Source organism: Leopardus geoffroyi, chromosome D1 (assembly GCF_018350155.1).
Source record: "Leopardus geoffroyi isolate Oge1 chromosome D1, O.geoffroyi_Oge1_pat1.0, whole genome shotgun sequence".
In the NCBI taxonomy this organism is placed as follows: domain Eukaryota; kingdom Metazoa; phylum Chordata; class Mammalia; order Carnivora; family Felidae; genus Leopardus; species Leopardus geoffroyi.
The window spans coordinates 76,176,946-76,191,028 of record NC_059329.1 but is presented as its reverse complement, the minus strand read 5'-3'; the positions used below and the strand labels follow the sequence as shown (position 1 = coordinate 76,191,028).

At 36.4% G+C, this 14,083-nt stretch overlaps 1 protein-coding gene across 1 annotated transcript in view; it reads right to left on the bottom strand.

The window, feature by feature from the left end:
* PRMT3 (protein arginine methyltransferase 3) overlaps positions 1–14,083 on the bottom strand; it is a 147,589-nt gene that overhangs the window by 98,803 nt on the left and 34,703 nt on the right. Inside the window, exon 9 of the mRNA XM_045484777.1 lies at positions 12,958–13,079. Within this exon, the coding sequence (XP_045340733.1) occupies positions 12,958–13,079 (122 nt within the window). The remainder of the gene's footprint in view (positions 1–12,957; positions 13,080–14,083) is intronic.

Below are 14,083 nucleotides of genomic sequence, written 5' to 3'. Positions count from 1 at the left end.
AGGGTACTTTTTAAAGTGAGAAAAAGGAGGAGACTAAAAAAAACCCAAAAAAACCAGGAGGATATAGTCCTGGGATGGTTACCTAGACATCTTTGGTCTGAAATGGGAAAACTTAAGACTCTGACAAACTGGCCACTAGCCTGACAGGGATCAATAGGCAGAGGGGAAGATAGTGAAAACTTCTATTGTCTAGCTGTTACTAGCATGTTTGATAAATGCCAATCCTTTTAGGAAGGAGATAATGGCGAGAGAAAAAATATAAGAACAGTTTTTCCTCTCACTGGAAGGCCTTCTTGTGCTTATATGGCTACTCTGGGGAGATGAAATATCCACTAAGAAAGTAATGAACTTAAGGCTATAGGTTATCCCAAAGATACTATAGGTAGGTGGAGGTCAAGGTCAGAGAATGCCTGAGTGCTGAGAGTATTCTGTGAAAGAAATAGCGTATTTCTTGTCTGGTATTTCACAAACACATACCAGAAAAGCCTGGTGAATCATTATTGGCATGGACAATCAGAAGGATGCATCACTTATTTTACATACAACAGAGTATAATTACTTGGGTTGATGATAGATCTATCCCTATGTGGCAACAAACAGGTGCTACAACAGGCAACAAATAAACTGGGTGAAAACTGGTCTACAGCTGTGCTTACCTCCAAGAGGGTAACTGTTCTGCCCTCTTCCCAATGCACAGATAGTCCTCTAGAGCAGAAGGAATACTGTGAGTGCAAATAAACTTAGACTGGCTTTGCAAAAACAATATAATTGAATGCTATTGACAGAGATGATGATAGATGTGGGACTCAGTGACTCTTCATTCTTGACCATTTTATGTAACCTTGATATGTAATCAAGAGGGAGTATCTGATTACCTTATTTAATTACCAAGAATGGGACTGCCTGATGTTCTTGACATGCAAAAGAAAGGGAGCATCAGTAAGAGAAAAAAAAAGATGGAAGGAACAAACACCAGCTCATTGAGAAAAGTAGTTTCAATGGCTTTTGAAAAACAGTGGAGGAATTAGATGAGGTCTTCATTGAGGAGTTATTAACAAACTTTGTAGAGGATGGTTCAAATCATGGTAGGGTTGTTAGGGTCTTTACAGGCTTATTCTTAGCAGAAATTATTCTAGAAAATGTTATAATGTTACAGATACAGAATGTTACAGAAATGTAAGGCAATGAGATAGTGACCAAGGTCAGAAAGTAGACTGGGGAAGAAGTTAAAACAGCTGACTCATGACTCATGCACAGTGTTTACTGGGGGATATTCATCCCCTGGGTGAATTTTCCATTAAAAGTGACTTAATGTCCTTGCATTGTCTGGGAGGCTAGAAATATTAACAATATACTTTGATATATTTTAATTTTTAATGTCTAAGTATTTTATGTTCCTTACAGAAATAAAATTGATTTTTATGTATTAATTGTGTATTCAGCACCTTGATAATTTTATTATTGGAATTATTTATGGTTTATTTCTGAAGTTCATATTTGCAAACATATTGTTAATGAGTAAGGATAGTTTTCTTTCTTCATTTCCAATTCTTATAGCTTTCTTTTTATTGCCTTGCTGTACTGGGATCTTCTTTACAGTATTAAATTGAAGAGGTGATGGCAGTTATCTCTGGCCTGTTCCTGAACTTAAAGCAAATGCTTTCAAAGCTTCATCAAGATATTGGCTGTAGATTTCTTTTTGTTTGTTTGTGTGTTTTGAGATACTATATATCATGTTAGAACATTCATTTTTAGCTCCAGTTTCCTAAGAATTTTAATACATTGATGTACTGAGTGGACATGGAATCTTATCAAACCTTTTTTTCTGCATCTGTTGAGATGATCTCAATAGATTGTTCTGGTTGATTTTCTTGTACTTAACCAACCTTGTATTCCTGGGATAAACTTTACCTTCCAATATATTGCTCAATTAGTTTTCTAACATTTTGATGAAGATTTTTGCATATATGTTCATGAATGAGTAACCTGTAATTTTCTGTTCTATTGCCTCAGTAGAATTTTGGTATAAAGGTTATACTGCCCTCATATATGGATGCTTGATTCCTGACAAAGATGAATGACACTGCAAAGTGGAAAGGAAAGAACAGTCTCTGTCATAAGCAAGACTGGGACAACCAAGTCATATGAAAAGATTATAAAAAAAAGAATAAAACTGGATCCGTACTTCATGCCATATACTAAAACAATGCCCAATACGATGCCTAAATGCAAAAAACCCCACAACTATAAAGCATTTACAACAGAATATAAAAGAATATCTCCACTTGATCTTAGCCAAAAGGCCGAGAAGCGATATAAAAGAATATCTCAAAAAGGTTTTGTACCCAACTTACAAAAAGTGGCCTTAAACAAGAATGTTGCTACGTGAAAACTGAGAACATCAGTACCTCAAGACACTATGAAAGAGTAAAAAGGCAAGCAAGAATGAAAGAAGACATCTGCATTACATAAAACCTATAAATAAATAAAACTTTTAACTATATAAAGATCGCCTACAGATAAATTAGAAAAAGATCCAACTTAACAAAAATATGATAAAGATATAAACAGGTTATTTCACAGAAAAGGAAACTCCAAGGGCCAATATTCACATAAAAAGGTGCTCAGCCTCATTAATAATCACAGAAATACAAATTTAAATTGCAATGAGGTGCTATAAGACCACCTGGAAAAATTTTTTAAGGATAAGACAATGCCAACCAGAACTGTTATGTACAAAAAGTTCATAACAGAATTGTTCATAATAGATTGGAAAACCCAAAATATGTCCGTCAAGAACAGATCGGATAAATTGTGATATATTCATTAGTGGCTTTCTTTACAATAATAAACATGAATGAACTACAGTTAGACATAACATGAATGAACACTAAAAATAATGTTGAGCAAAACAAGCTAGACAAAAAGAATGCCTGACATATCATTTCATTTATTTAAAAATCAAAGTTTAGTAAACTAAACTATCTTAAATGGATGGCCATATAAGTGGCTAAAGTGTAAAGCAAACAAAGTGATTACCATCAAAGTCAGGACAGGAGTAACCTTAAGCAGGATGGGCAGCATCTGACTAAAAAAGGGCAATACAGGTGGGTGGGATTCAAAAGTGAGGTAATATTCTATTTCTTATTATTTTGTGCATACTTATGCATATTATAACATTACTTATGGTTTATGAACTTTTAATATGTATGTTATATTTCACACAAAAGTAAAAGAAAAGGATGCTTACATCATATTTAGGTTTTATCAAAGAAATAGTTAATAAAATTCTTCTTGATAGAACTGCTATAGTTGCTTACTATTTACTGAAATATTTATTAAGGCTCTAAGAATTACAAACACTTCAAAGGAAACAAAAAGTGAGCTTCTTAAAAGAGCAAAATGTTCCCATTGCCTAGAAATACTTTCGGAATGCTAATGCTGAAACAAGATGTGTTTTGTAAGAGGCCATCTGCTCAGGCTGTTTATTGTCTGCTACAAGTCATAATCCTACTTGCATCAGTAATTACTTGTTCAAATATAAATATAACAGGAAAGATTAAGATTTCAGGCAATACACACACACAAAAAGACAAAGGCCATAATTCCCAGTATTCTGTATTAAACAGCTCAACACAGATATCATTCATAGAGATAACCTCTTTCATGGGACTGTTCATCTTAATCACCACCTGATTTCCCATTCATGAAAAAAACTATACATTTTACTTACTTTTTCTCAAGTGGCTACTCACTAAACCTTTCTTCAGCAAAAAAGCATTCCAATGAATTCTATCTCTAGAATTACTTGCTCAAAAACTAGCATAGCTTTAATCTACAGAAATATAACATTGTAATAAAAAGGATATTTTAAGTATGTCTCTTAACTAATCCAATAAGCACTGAAATCATCTATTTTTCTGAGTGAAAATTTTGTTAGGAAATAAGACAGGAAAGTATAGGAAATAAGACAGGAATAAGACAGGAAAGTATAGTCTTTTCAGCTTTTTCTAGCTGAAAAGTAGCAATTTAACTTTTATTTCATGATACAGGAACACGAGCAAGATTAATTCTTAGACTGAGCATACAGAGATCAAAGACACAGTCGACACACTTAGGAACGTGGTCTAAGGGAGACAGAACAGTAAACAGCATAGGGTACCACAGTAGCTTATATAAAAAGCCCTTAAGTGAGAGACATTTGAGTTTAACTAGGAAAAGATACAGCACCCATGAAGACGTATATGGGTATGGGGATAAGGAAGTGCATACATCTTTGTGTGCACAAACTGCCTCTGTGTGTGTGTGTGTGTGTGTGTGTGTGTGTGTGTGTGTGTGTGTGAATGGAAGAGAAATGGCAAATTTGAAGAGCTATAAATAGTTCACAGTATGATTAGAGCAACAAAAGGTATATAGTGACAGGGTTGGGAGATAAAGGTGATATTAAAGAGTCTCGATTTTGTTCCAAGACAATAAAGAGTCATTTCAGGATTTTTAAAATGGGAAACATAGGATCAAATGTGTAATGTACTTCTGCAAATGTGACTCAAAGACCTGGTCTAGGTCCAAAGAAGAGCATGGTCTAGTAGAGAAATGGACATGTAAGCAGCATAAAGTATGGTAGTTCACGCAATGAATACCTAGTCAAATAAGTGGCATTTAAAGTTTGTGACAAGGGGCGCCTGTGTGGCGCAGTCGGTTAAGCGTCCGACTTCAGCCAGATCACGATCTCGCAGTCCGTGAGTTCGAGCCCCGCGTCGGGCTCTGGGCTGATGGCTCAGAGCCTGGAGCCTGTTTCCGATTCTGTGTCTCCCTCTCTCTCTGCCCCTCCCCCGTTCATGCTCTGTCTCTCTCTGTCCCCAAAATAAATAAACGTTGAAAAAAAAAAATAATAAAGTTTGTGACAAAATAACTATAAAGTTCCTCTAGAAGAATACATAAGTACTAGAGAAGGGCAGGGAGGGAATACCCTCATATAAAAATACACACGGTATATTACTTTGCTTTCATTTCACTATGACATCCAAGGGCAAATACTTCTCTTTAGTTCCCAAAGCAAACTGACAATAAATTAATATAAAATACAATAAAAAATTTATAAATGCATAAGGATTTTAGAAGGTGATATCAAAGGCAAAGATTCTGATAATTTCATGGGAGAAAAGGGGGGATTAAATTACATTGGTAAATCTGATGGATCCAGTGCTCAGTGCACCTATCAGAGAAAATTAGAGTGGAGGTAGAAGCCATTCTTCACAACACAAACCCCTCGAGTCAAGAGGTATACAAAGTGGAAGTAACAAGAGCCTGAAAAATCAATGGAAGAAAGGGAGCTTCCCCTCCAATCCCATCAGAGACAAAACATATACCAGTTACCTTTATTAAAAAAACCTAATTCTCCATTCATAAATGCAAATAAAAAAACAAGGATTCTCAAACATATGAGACAAAGGGCAGATTAAGTACATCTCATGAAAAATAAACACTACGAGGCTGATCATTTCAAATGCAGGGCCCAGACACAAAGCCAAAATAAAGCTACTCAACGAATTGCATCCGTCCCGAATGTATCATTTGTGATTACAGATGTGCAGCTGTGGAATTCCTAACATTGAGAACATTTATTGTTTAAAACGAGAAATAACTCAACTTCTAATACGATGAAAAAAAAAGATGAATCATCTGGATTCAAGCAGAGACAATGGGTTTTCAGGTTTGATGATGATTTACCTGGCTTTCATGTTCAATGTTCTGGGTCTTGAAAGTTCATGAATTTATGAATTCATTCATTAAATAAGTATTTAAATTGAATACCTATTATGTGTTATGTTACCCTTCCAGGTGTGGGACACATCAATGAACAAAACAGAGAAAAATTCCTGTCTAACCTTGAGGAGCTGATACTCTGGTAAGCTTCCATTTCTATGTATTTCATCTCCTGTGACCGAAGGCTTTAAAAAGCCTTACCAAGATATCGATAGTGATCTCTTATACTAGGATCACAGGTAATCTTAGTTTCTTTTTTATCCTTTCTTATGTGTTCCCAACACAAAATACATCCTTCCCCCACTGCCCCTTTCCTTTTTACTTAAAGGGGAGGAGAATTGAGCAGGGAAATCAGTCTGGCTGTCCTGGAGACAATGGATGACAGCTGCTGGGAGGCAAAGAGGAAGTACAAATAACCAAGCCAGTTACATGCAGCTGTATTAATTTAGGTGAGAAAAGTAAAAATGTGAATTAAGACAGATTTAAGAACCTCAATGGCAGACAAGGGACGGATCGAGACACACTGGGGATTCTTAATCAACAGGACTCTTTCCAATAGGTATGTTGGTAAAAAGGAAGCAAAGGTCAAGTATGAATCCTAGGTTTACAATTTTTACGTGTGAGAAAAGAGTCAATGCAGGTCTGTTCCCTTAGTTCTTACTTATCTCTGTAACCATAGCAGTAATTCTTGGCCAAACTCTAACAAAACAACTGAACATTCACATAGTTACTGGGGTAATGATACTATTCTATATGCACAAAGCCAGGACCAAGCTGAACAAGGATGACAGCATGTTTAAAACAAACATGAATGTTCCGGATGGGCACCTGGTGTCTGACATGCATGTACACCATGGCGGGTCACATAGCAGGTGCTCGTATGATCAGCTCTTTTTGAGAACTACGGACTCTAAGACTCAAGCAAAATTCCTTGGGTAGAGACATCTCACATGTGTCTTTGAGTTTTGCATCCAGAGAGAAAAGTACATTTTGTGTGACTCTTGCAAAGAAAGGATTACCTGGGAGCCTGTACATGACTTATGACTGATAGATATCTTTTTCTTGCTGTCCCTGGACTGTGGCTTTTGCTGTAACAAATCTTAGCTGTGGATACAACTTTATATTAAGCTTTGTTCTTCCAGTGAACCACTGAACTAGCGGGTAGTTGTGAGATCCCAAGTCAGGAGCACTGAGTGGGCAGGAAATTAAGGGTTTAGTGGGGTGGGAGAAGAAATGAATTTAGTTTCCTTGTAAAGTGTCTTGATCACGTTCACTACCTTTAGTAGAATTCTGGTTTTTTTTTTTTAGCAGCAAATATGTTTTTCACCATTTCAGCCTCATCAGCAGTTCAAAGTTCTCTTCAGCTTTAACTTACTCTTCTATGTTATTTCCATCAAATTTAGAAACAAAATATGAAGGAACATCCCTTACTTCAAGAATTTTTCCTGGTACATCTTGTGATCTTGTTCCAAATCTGACATAGTGGGGTCACCACTATCTTCAAAATCATTATGTTAAATTTGTTCTTCTCAAAGACCTGTACTAAGCATCTACTGTGATTCAGACATTTTGCTAGGTGTTAGGGATAGAAAGATTGAGAAGATATAGCTCCCATCCTAGAATCTAGAGGACACTTACATAAACATGACAACAGATCAAATATTCTCTAGGCTTTTCTTAATGTTTCACTTCTAACAGTATTCTAGATACAGGCAATATAAAAGATTGCATCTTTAATGTCACAGTGAGATTGAAAGTATTGCACTGCAGCTGTACGATGGATCAGCCTTCTCATGAAAGCTCCTCTGCAATAACATTCAGCGTCTGAATAATGACCTATTCCATGGCTGAGGCAATGAGAAGCCAAAGGCAGCCAGAGTAATGGTAAAAGTATTACCAGAAGCTACCCCTGCTTCCTGAGGGCAAACACAGCATACGACTGTCTGCCACTGAATAGCTTTCCTATCCTTAGGTAAGTTTGTTTCTAAAATGATCATTCACTACAGAGTTTCAAGTATGACAGTACAGATAAGAAACAATTTCTCATTCCCTCCATGTATCACTTTGAGTTCTATTTGCCCCTGTAATGTAACAGCTCTGAAAACCTATATTTGATTTTATTCAAGTCTGCAACCTCAAAACTGCATGCCTAACCTTAAGCCCTAATATATACATACATCTATATATTACATATAAGCCCTAATATGTATGTCAGTTTACATTAAAATCAATATTTACTCCGTTCTAAACTCATTTCTTTAAAACATGAGGTCTCTCTTTTAAATTAAAAAAAAAAAAGAGGGATACAAATTATTTTATCATTTTGAACATAATTCAAGGACTGTAAACTAAGTATATTTAAAAGTAATGAAAAATGCATTTACAAGTGTCTCTCTGACTCTTAAAAACTGAGAGCAAACTGAGGGTTGATGGGGGTGGGAGGGAGGGGAGGGTGGGTGATGGGTATTGAGGAGGGCACCTTTTGGGATGAGCACTGGGTGTTGTATGGAAACCATTTTGACAATAAATTTCATGTATTGGAAAAATAAATAAATAAATGTGTCTCTCTTTTAGAATTTAAAGTACTTTTTATAGATGTAAGCTTACAGAGTTTTATAGAAATTCTGCTGTGTACACATTTCTGACAAAGAAGCCTCAGAAGAGCCAAAGACAACTCACAGCCTAATAACTGGAAGAGCTGTTTTCACTGACTGATAATAGTTCCAGAAAGCCTCAATTTACAACACAGACAAATATAAGAGAAGTTGAGAGTAGATTTCAAGGAAAGGGAGTCAGTGCAGAAAAAAAACTGGCCAAATCTGGAAGTTTTATGGCACAGAAGAGTAAAGACTGTAAGCAACTGAAAAAATGTAGAAAAGAGAGCTATCATATTTTGGGGGGACAACTACAATAAATGATTATTTTTATTTATTATTATAATATTATTATTATGTTTTTAGATTCTATTTTCAAGCATCTCTACACCCAATGTGGGGCTCAAACCTACAACCCTGAGATCAAGGGCCACATGCTTCACTGACTGAACCAGCTAGGCACCCGAAATGATTATTTTAGAAACATAACCAACAAACATAAAATATTATTTGGGGCACTGGTGCCAAGCTAAATATACCACTATTACTACTAACTAATATGATTACAATCACTGCTAAAATTTAATAAGCAGTCACATGCCAGACACTTTGCAAAGCACCATAAATGGATTCAATCCTTATAACAGTCTTAGGAGATAGATATCACCATCAACCTCATTTTATAAATGAAGAAACCAGAGACTAAAGAAGTTAAGTACTTTTCCCATTATCAAGTAGCTAGTTAATCAAAAAGCCAAAATCAGAAATCAAGTCATGTGATTACAGATGCTGAGAGGAATATGCTATACTCCTCTTCAACTGGTAGAATAATGAGCCAGTAAATTGTGGGAATATTAACAGTAAACTGTTTCCTCCATATCCTTTTAGAGAGACATTCACAAACAGAAGAACAGAAGTTATTTCACCCAAGTATAAATTTCAAATTTTTAAATGGAAGACAAGGGAGAGATGCTTATAGACACTATGGAAGTAACTTTTTCACAATATAAACCAGGCAATGGATAATATCTCTGAAGAAATGGTATAATGTTGGCTTATCCAAAACAAAACTAATCTAAAGCAAAAAGGTTGGATTTTCACACTCTATAGATTCTTTTTTAAAATTTTTTTGACAGAGAAAGCGAGTGCACACACGAGTGGGGGAGGGGCAGAGAGGGAGAGAGAGAATCCCAAGTAGGCTCCATGCTGTCAGCACAGAGCCTGACATGGGACTCAAACTCATGAACCATGAGACATATCATGACCTGAGCTGAAATCAAGAGTGGGATGCTTAACTGACTGAGGTACCCAGGTATCCCTCAAACTCTACAGATTCTAAGTAAAGCAAACTATTGACTGCAACTAACACAAGCCCTGTAAGTAGTTAAAGGGAGATACAGCGCAGTAAATGGACTGTGAGAATGAAGATGGAGTCAGGCTGCCTGGGAGCTAATCCTGGCTCCACTACAAATAAGGAGAGTAACTTAATCTCTGTGCCTCAATTTCTTAATCTCTATAATAAGGATAATAATGTATTGTAATTATATCTACCGCAAAAGAAATTCAATAGAGAGTACTAAATTAACGTTAGCAATTTTTATTGTTAAAATGAAGCACCTAAAATTGAGTACTAAGTTATTTTCAATAAATGCTCTTACGCAAAAGTTCCACACACAGCAGCACTAAATTTTATACACAATGAATATGAATATAATCACTATATAAAGATATTTCTAAAAAGTCAGTAGGAATTTTGTGTGAAATAAAATGAAAAAAAACAAAACAAAATAAAATGAGTGTTATTACTATCCTTTTCCTTTTCTTCCATAAAGAAATTAAAATGAGAACACATCTAGTCTCACTTCATAGAAATTAAAAATGACAAGTAAATGGACATGATCTTTTATAAGATAAAGCTTCTAATAGAAATGTCTTACGAGGGTGCCTGAGTGGCTCAGTCAGGTGAACATCCAATTCTTGATTTCGGCTCAGGTCATGATTTCACAGTTGTGGGGTCAAACCCCGGGTGGGGCTCTGCACCAGGCATAGAGCCTACTTGAGATGCTCTCTCCCTTTCCCCCTCCCCCATTTGCACTTCCTCTCTCAAAAAAAAAAAAAAAAAAAAAAAAGAAAGAAAGAAATATCTTAACATAATCTTACTATCCACAATAAATGTTTGATAATTCTTCTAAAACAATATCTTCTTTAGTGTTTTTCATATTTGTTTGTATGGCAAAGCACAAGCAAGTGTAGGTACTCTTTATGGAACCTCAAAAATGATGAAGATGTCCATATGGTACCATAAGAACTAGGAAAGGGGCGCCTGGGTGGCGCAGTCGGTTAAGCGTCCGACTTCAGCCAGGTCACGATCTCGCGGTCCGTGAGTTCGAGCCCCGCGTCGGGCTCTGGGCTGATGGCTCAGAGCCTGGAGCCTGTTTCCGATTCTGTGTCTCCCTCTCTCTCTGCCCCTCCCCCGTTCATGCTCTGTCTCTCTCTGTCCCAAAAATAAATAAACATTGAAAAAAAAAAAATTAAAAAAAAAAAAGAACTAGGAAAAACTTTACCAGATTACAGAGTTGCGACACATATGCACATTCTCCAATATGAAAATCATAACCACAGAGACGCCTGAGTGGTTCAGTGGATTAGGCATCCAACTCTTGATTTCGGCTCAGGTCATGATCCCAGGGCTGTGAGATGGAGCCCCATGTCAGGCTCTGTGCTGACAGTGCAGAGCCTGTTTAGGATTATCCCTCTCCCTCTCCCTCTCTCTGCTCCACCCCTGCTCTCTCTCTCCCTCTCTCTCTCAAAATAAATAAATGAACTTAAAAAAAAAGAAAATCATAACCACAAACCTAGATCTATGAAAAATCTAAGCAAGATCAATGTAGTTTTTTCATTAACATTAATTTGGCGCTTGTTAATAATAATAGTAGGTAACTTTCAAATACCTATTACGTGCCAAGCAATGTGCCAAAGAGTTATTTATATGTATATCTCACTTCTAACTGCTAAGTGAGACAGTACAGATTCAAACCAATCCTGACTCAAACCTTATACTCTTAACCACAACACTATACTTCTACATTATGCAATAATATCTAAAAACTTAAACATCTTAATTATACTTAAGATGTTTATATATATTTTATGCTAACAAGGAAGAATTAACATTAATCAATTTTAAGAACAGAACATAAGTATCAATAGGAGGACCACTTAAGAACTTGGGCATTAAATGTATGCATGGTGATTAGAGTTAATAATATTGTATTTATATACTTGAAGGTTGCTAAGAGCATAGCTCTTAAATATTCTCACCACAAAAAAAAAGAAAAAAAAAGAAATGGTAATTATGTGATGCAATTGAAGGGTTAGCTAATGCTATGGTGATAATCATACTAATACATAAAAATATCAATGCAACACAATGTGTATCTTAAACTAATACAATGCTATGTGTCAATTATATCTCAATAAAGCTGGGGGGAAAAGAGAATTACTGAGAAGCTCCTATTAGTGATTAACTCTGAAAATTACTCCTAAGTTCCAAATGTAAGGTGCTTTTAAGTACACAGCTAAAGATATCTAGTTCTATAAGCTGTAGTTCAAATAAAGGCCTTCTTACTATGACATAAGCCAGTCATAAAAATCAATCCTTGATTGATTAACCTCACTCCTCAGAAGTAGGAGATACTCTACTTATTTTAATTTTGAGGCACAAAGGTTGGTGCTATAAAAAAAGATACCCCTTAGTCTTTTTTTTTTTTTTTTCAACGTTTATTTATTTTTGGGACAGAGAGAGACAGAGCATGAACGGGGGAGGGGCAGAGAGAGAGGGAGACACAGAATCGGAAACAGGCTCCAGGCTCTGAGCCATCAGCCCAGAGCCTGACGCGGGGCTCGAACTCCCGGACTGCGAGATCGTGACCTGGCTGAAGTCGGACGCTTAACCGACTGCGCCACCCAGGCGCCCCGATACCCTTTAGTCTTTAGTCTGAGTGATATTTGCTAAAGGAAACATAACTGAAATATTCAGTTTTGTAGAGTCTTCTAACAATTACTACGCTTATGTCAACAATTTCTAATTGTGTATTATTTTGGTTTAATTTTTTTTTTTTTTTATTTGAGAGAGAGAAAGGAAGAGAAATCATGTGCGGGCACCAGTGGGGGAGATGGGCAGAGGAAGAGAGAGAATCTTAAGCAGGCTCCACGCTAGGTGCAGAGCTCAATGGGGAGCACTATCCCATGACCCTGGAATCATGACCTGAGCCAATATCAAGAGTTGGACGCTCAAAGGACCAAACCACCCAGGCACCCCTCTAATTCTGTATTATTATAATTAGCATATTTATAGCTATAACTGGAAAGACAGGAAATTATATAAAAGTAATTCCCATCAACGAGAACTGTGAAGAGATTATTCATAGTTTAAACATGTCTGGCTCAATATAACCTAAAATCCTATTATTTTGGAATGAATTTTTACTAAAATACAAATGTCTTGAGTCTGCATTAGACAGCTATTAAAGACAAGAAGACCTGTTAATCATCATGTTTAAAAATAATCTTAAATCAAGACTCAAAATACATCTACCTTATGATATCCATTGCCTGGTAAAGTATTTCAGATTGATCAACTCCAAGAACCTTCTTTGCCCCAGCTTTAGCTGCAAACATAGAGAGAATTCCAGTTCCACAACCAACATCCAAAACTACCTGGTAAAATAAAAAAACAGGTATTATTGAAAAGGTCCAATATTTTAAGTTCTAATCACATATTATGATGCTTCTGGCAAGTAATTGATCACAATATTTTTTTGAAAATTTTAAAATGTTTTTTATGTATTTTTGAGAGACAGAGAGACAGACAGCAAGCAGGAGAGGGGCAGAGGGCCAGGGAGACAGAATCCAAAACAGGCTTCAGGCTCTGAGCTGTCAGCAAAGAGCCCAACAAGGGGCTTGAACTCGTAAACTGTGAGATCATGAGCTGAGCCGAAGCTTAACTGACTGAGCCACCCAGACACCCCAATTGATCACAATATTTTAGAATTTTACTGATCAATTATGGTAGTGATTTCTATTTGAAGAAGCTGAAGATATCACTACAATGAGTTATTTTAAGTTCTTCTTCTTTTTTTAAACATAAGCTCTATGCCCAGCATGGGGCTTGATCTTATGACCCCAAGATCAAGAGTCCTATGCTTTACCAACTGAGCTGGCCAGGTACATACACCAAGTTGTTTGCACCCCAACTTGTTTTAAATTCCTAACAGTCTTTTTGGCCATACTGGCCATATTCTGCTACAATCAGATTCAACAATGTAAATTAAGAGATGTTTTACACAAAATAAGCAATTTCTACAGACTTAACAGGGAAGTATTCTCTATTTTTTTTTTACAAACTTTTTTTTTACATTTATTTATTTTTGAGAGAGAGAGAGACAGAGCACAAGTGGGAGGGGGGCAGAGAAAGAATGAGACACAGAATCTGAAGCAGGCTCCAGGCTCTGAGCTGTCAGCACATAGCCCAACGTGGGGCTCGCTCACAAACTGTGAGATCATGACCTGACTTGAAGTCGGTCACTTAACCGACTGAGCTACCCAGGTGCGCCATAATATTCTCTATTTTTAATTTCCCCATTGCATGCATGCTCTAATTTAGGCTTAGTAGTTCTAAACTGTAGCAGAAATAAATTTCTCCAAGTTTGAGAGACAAGAAT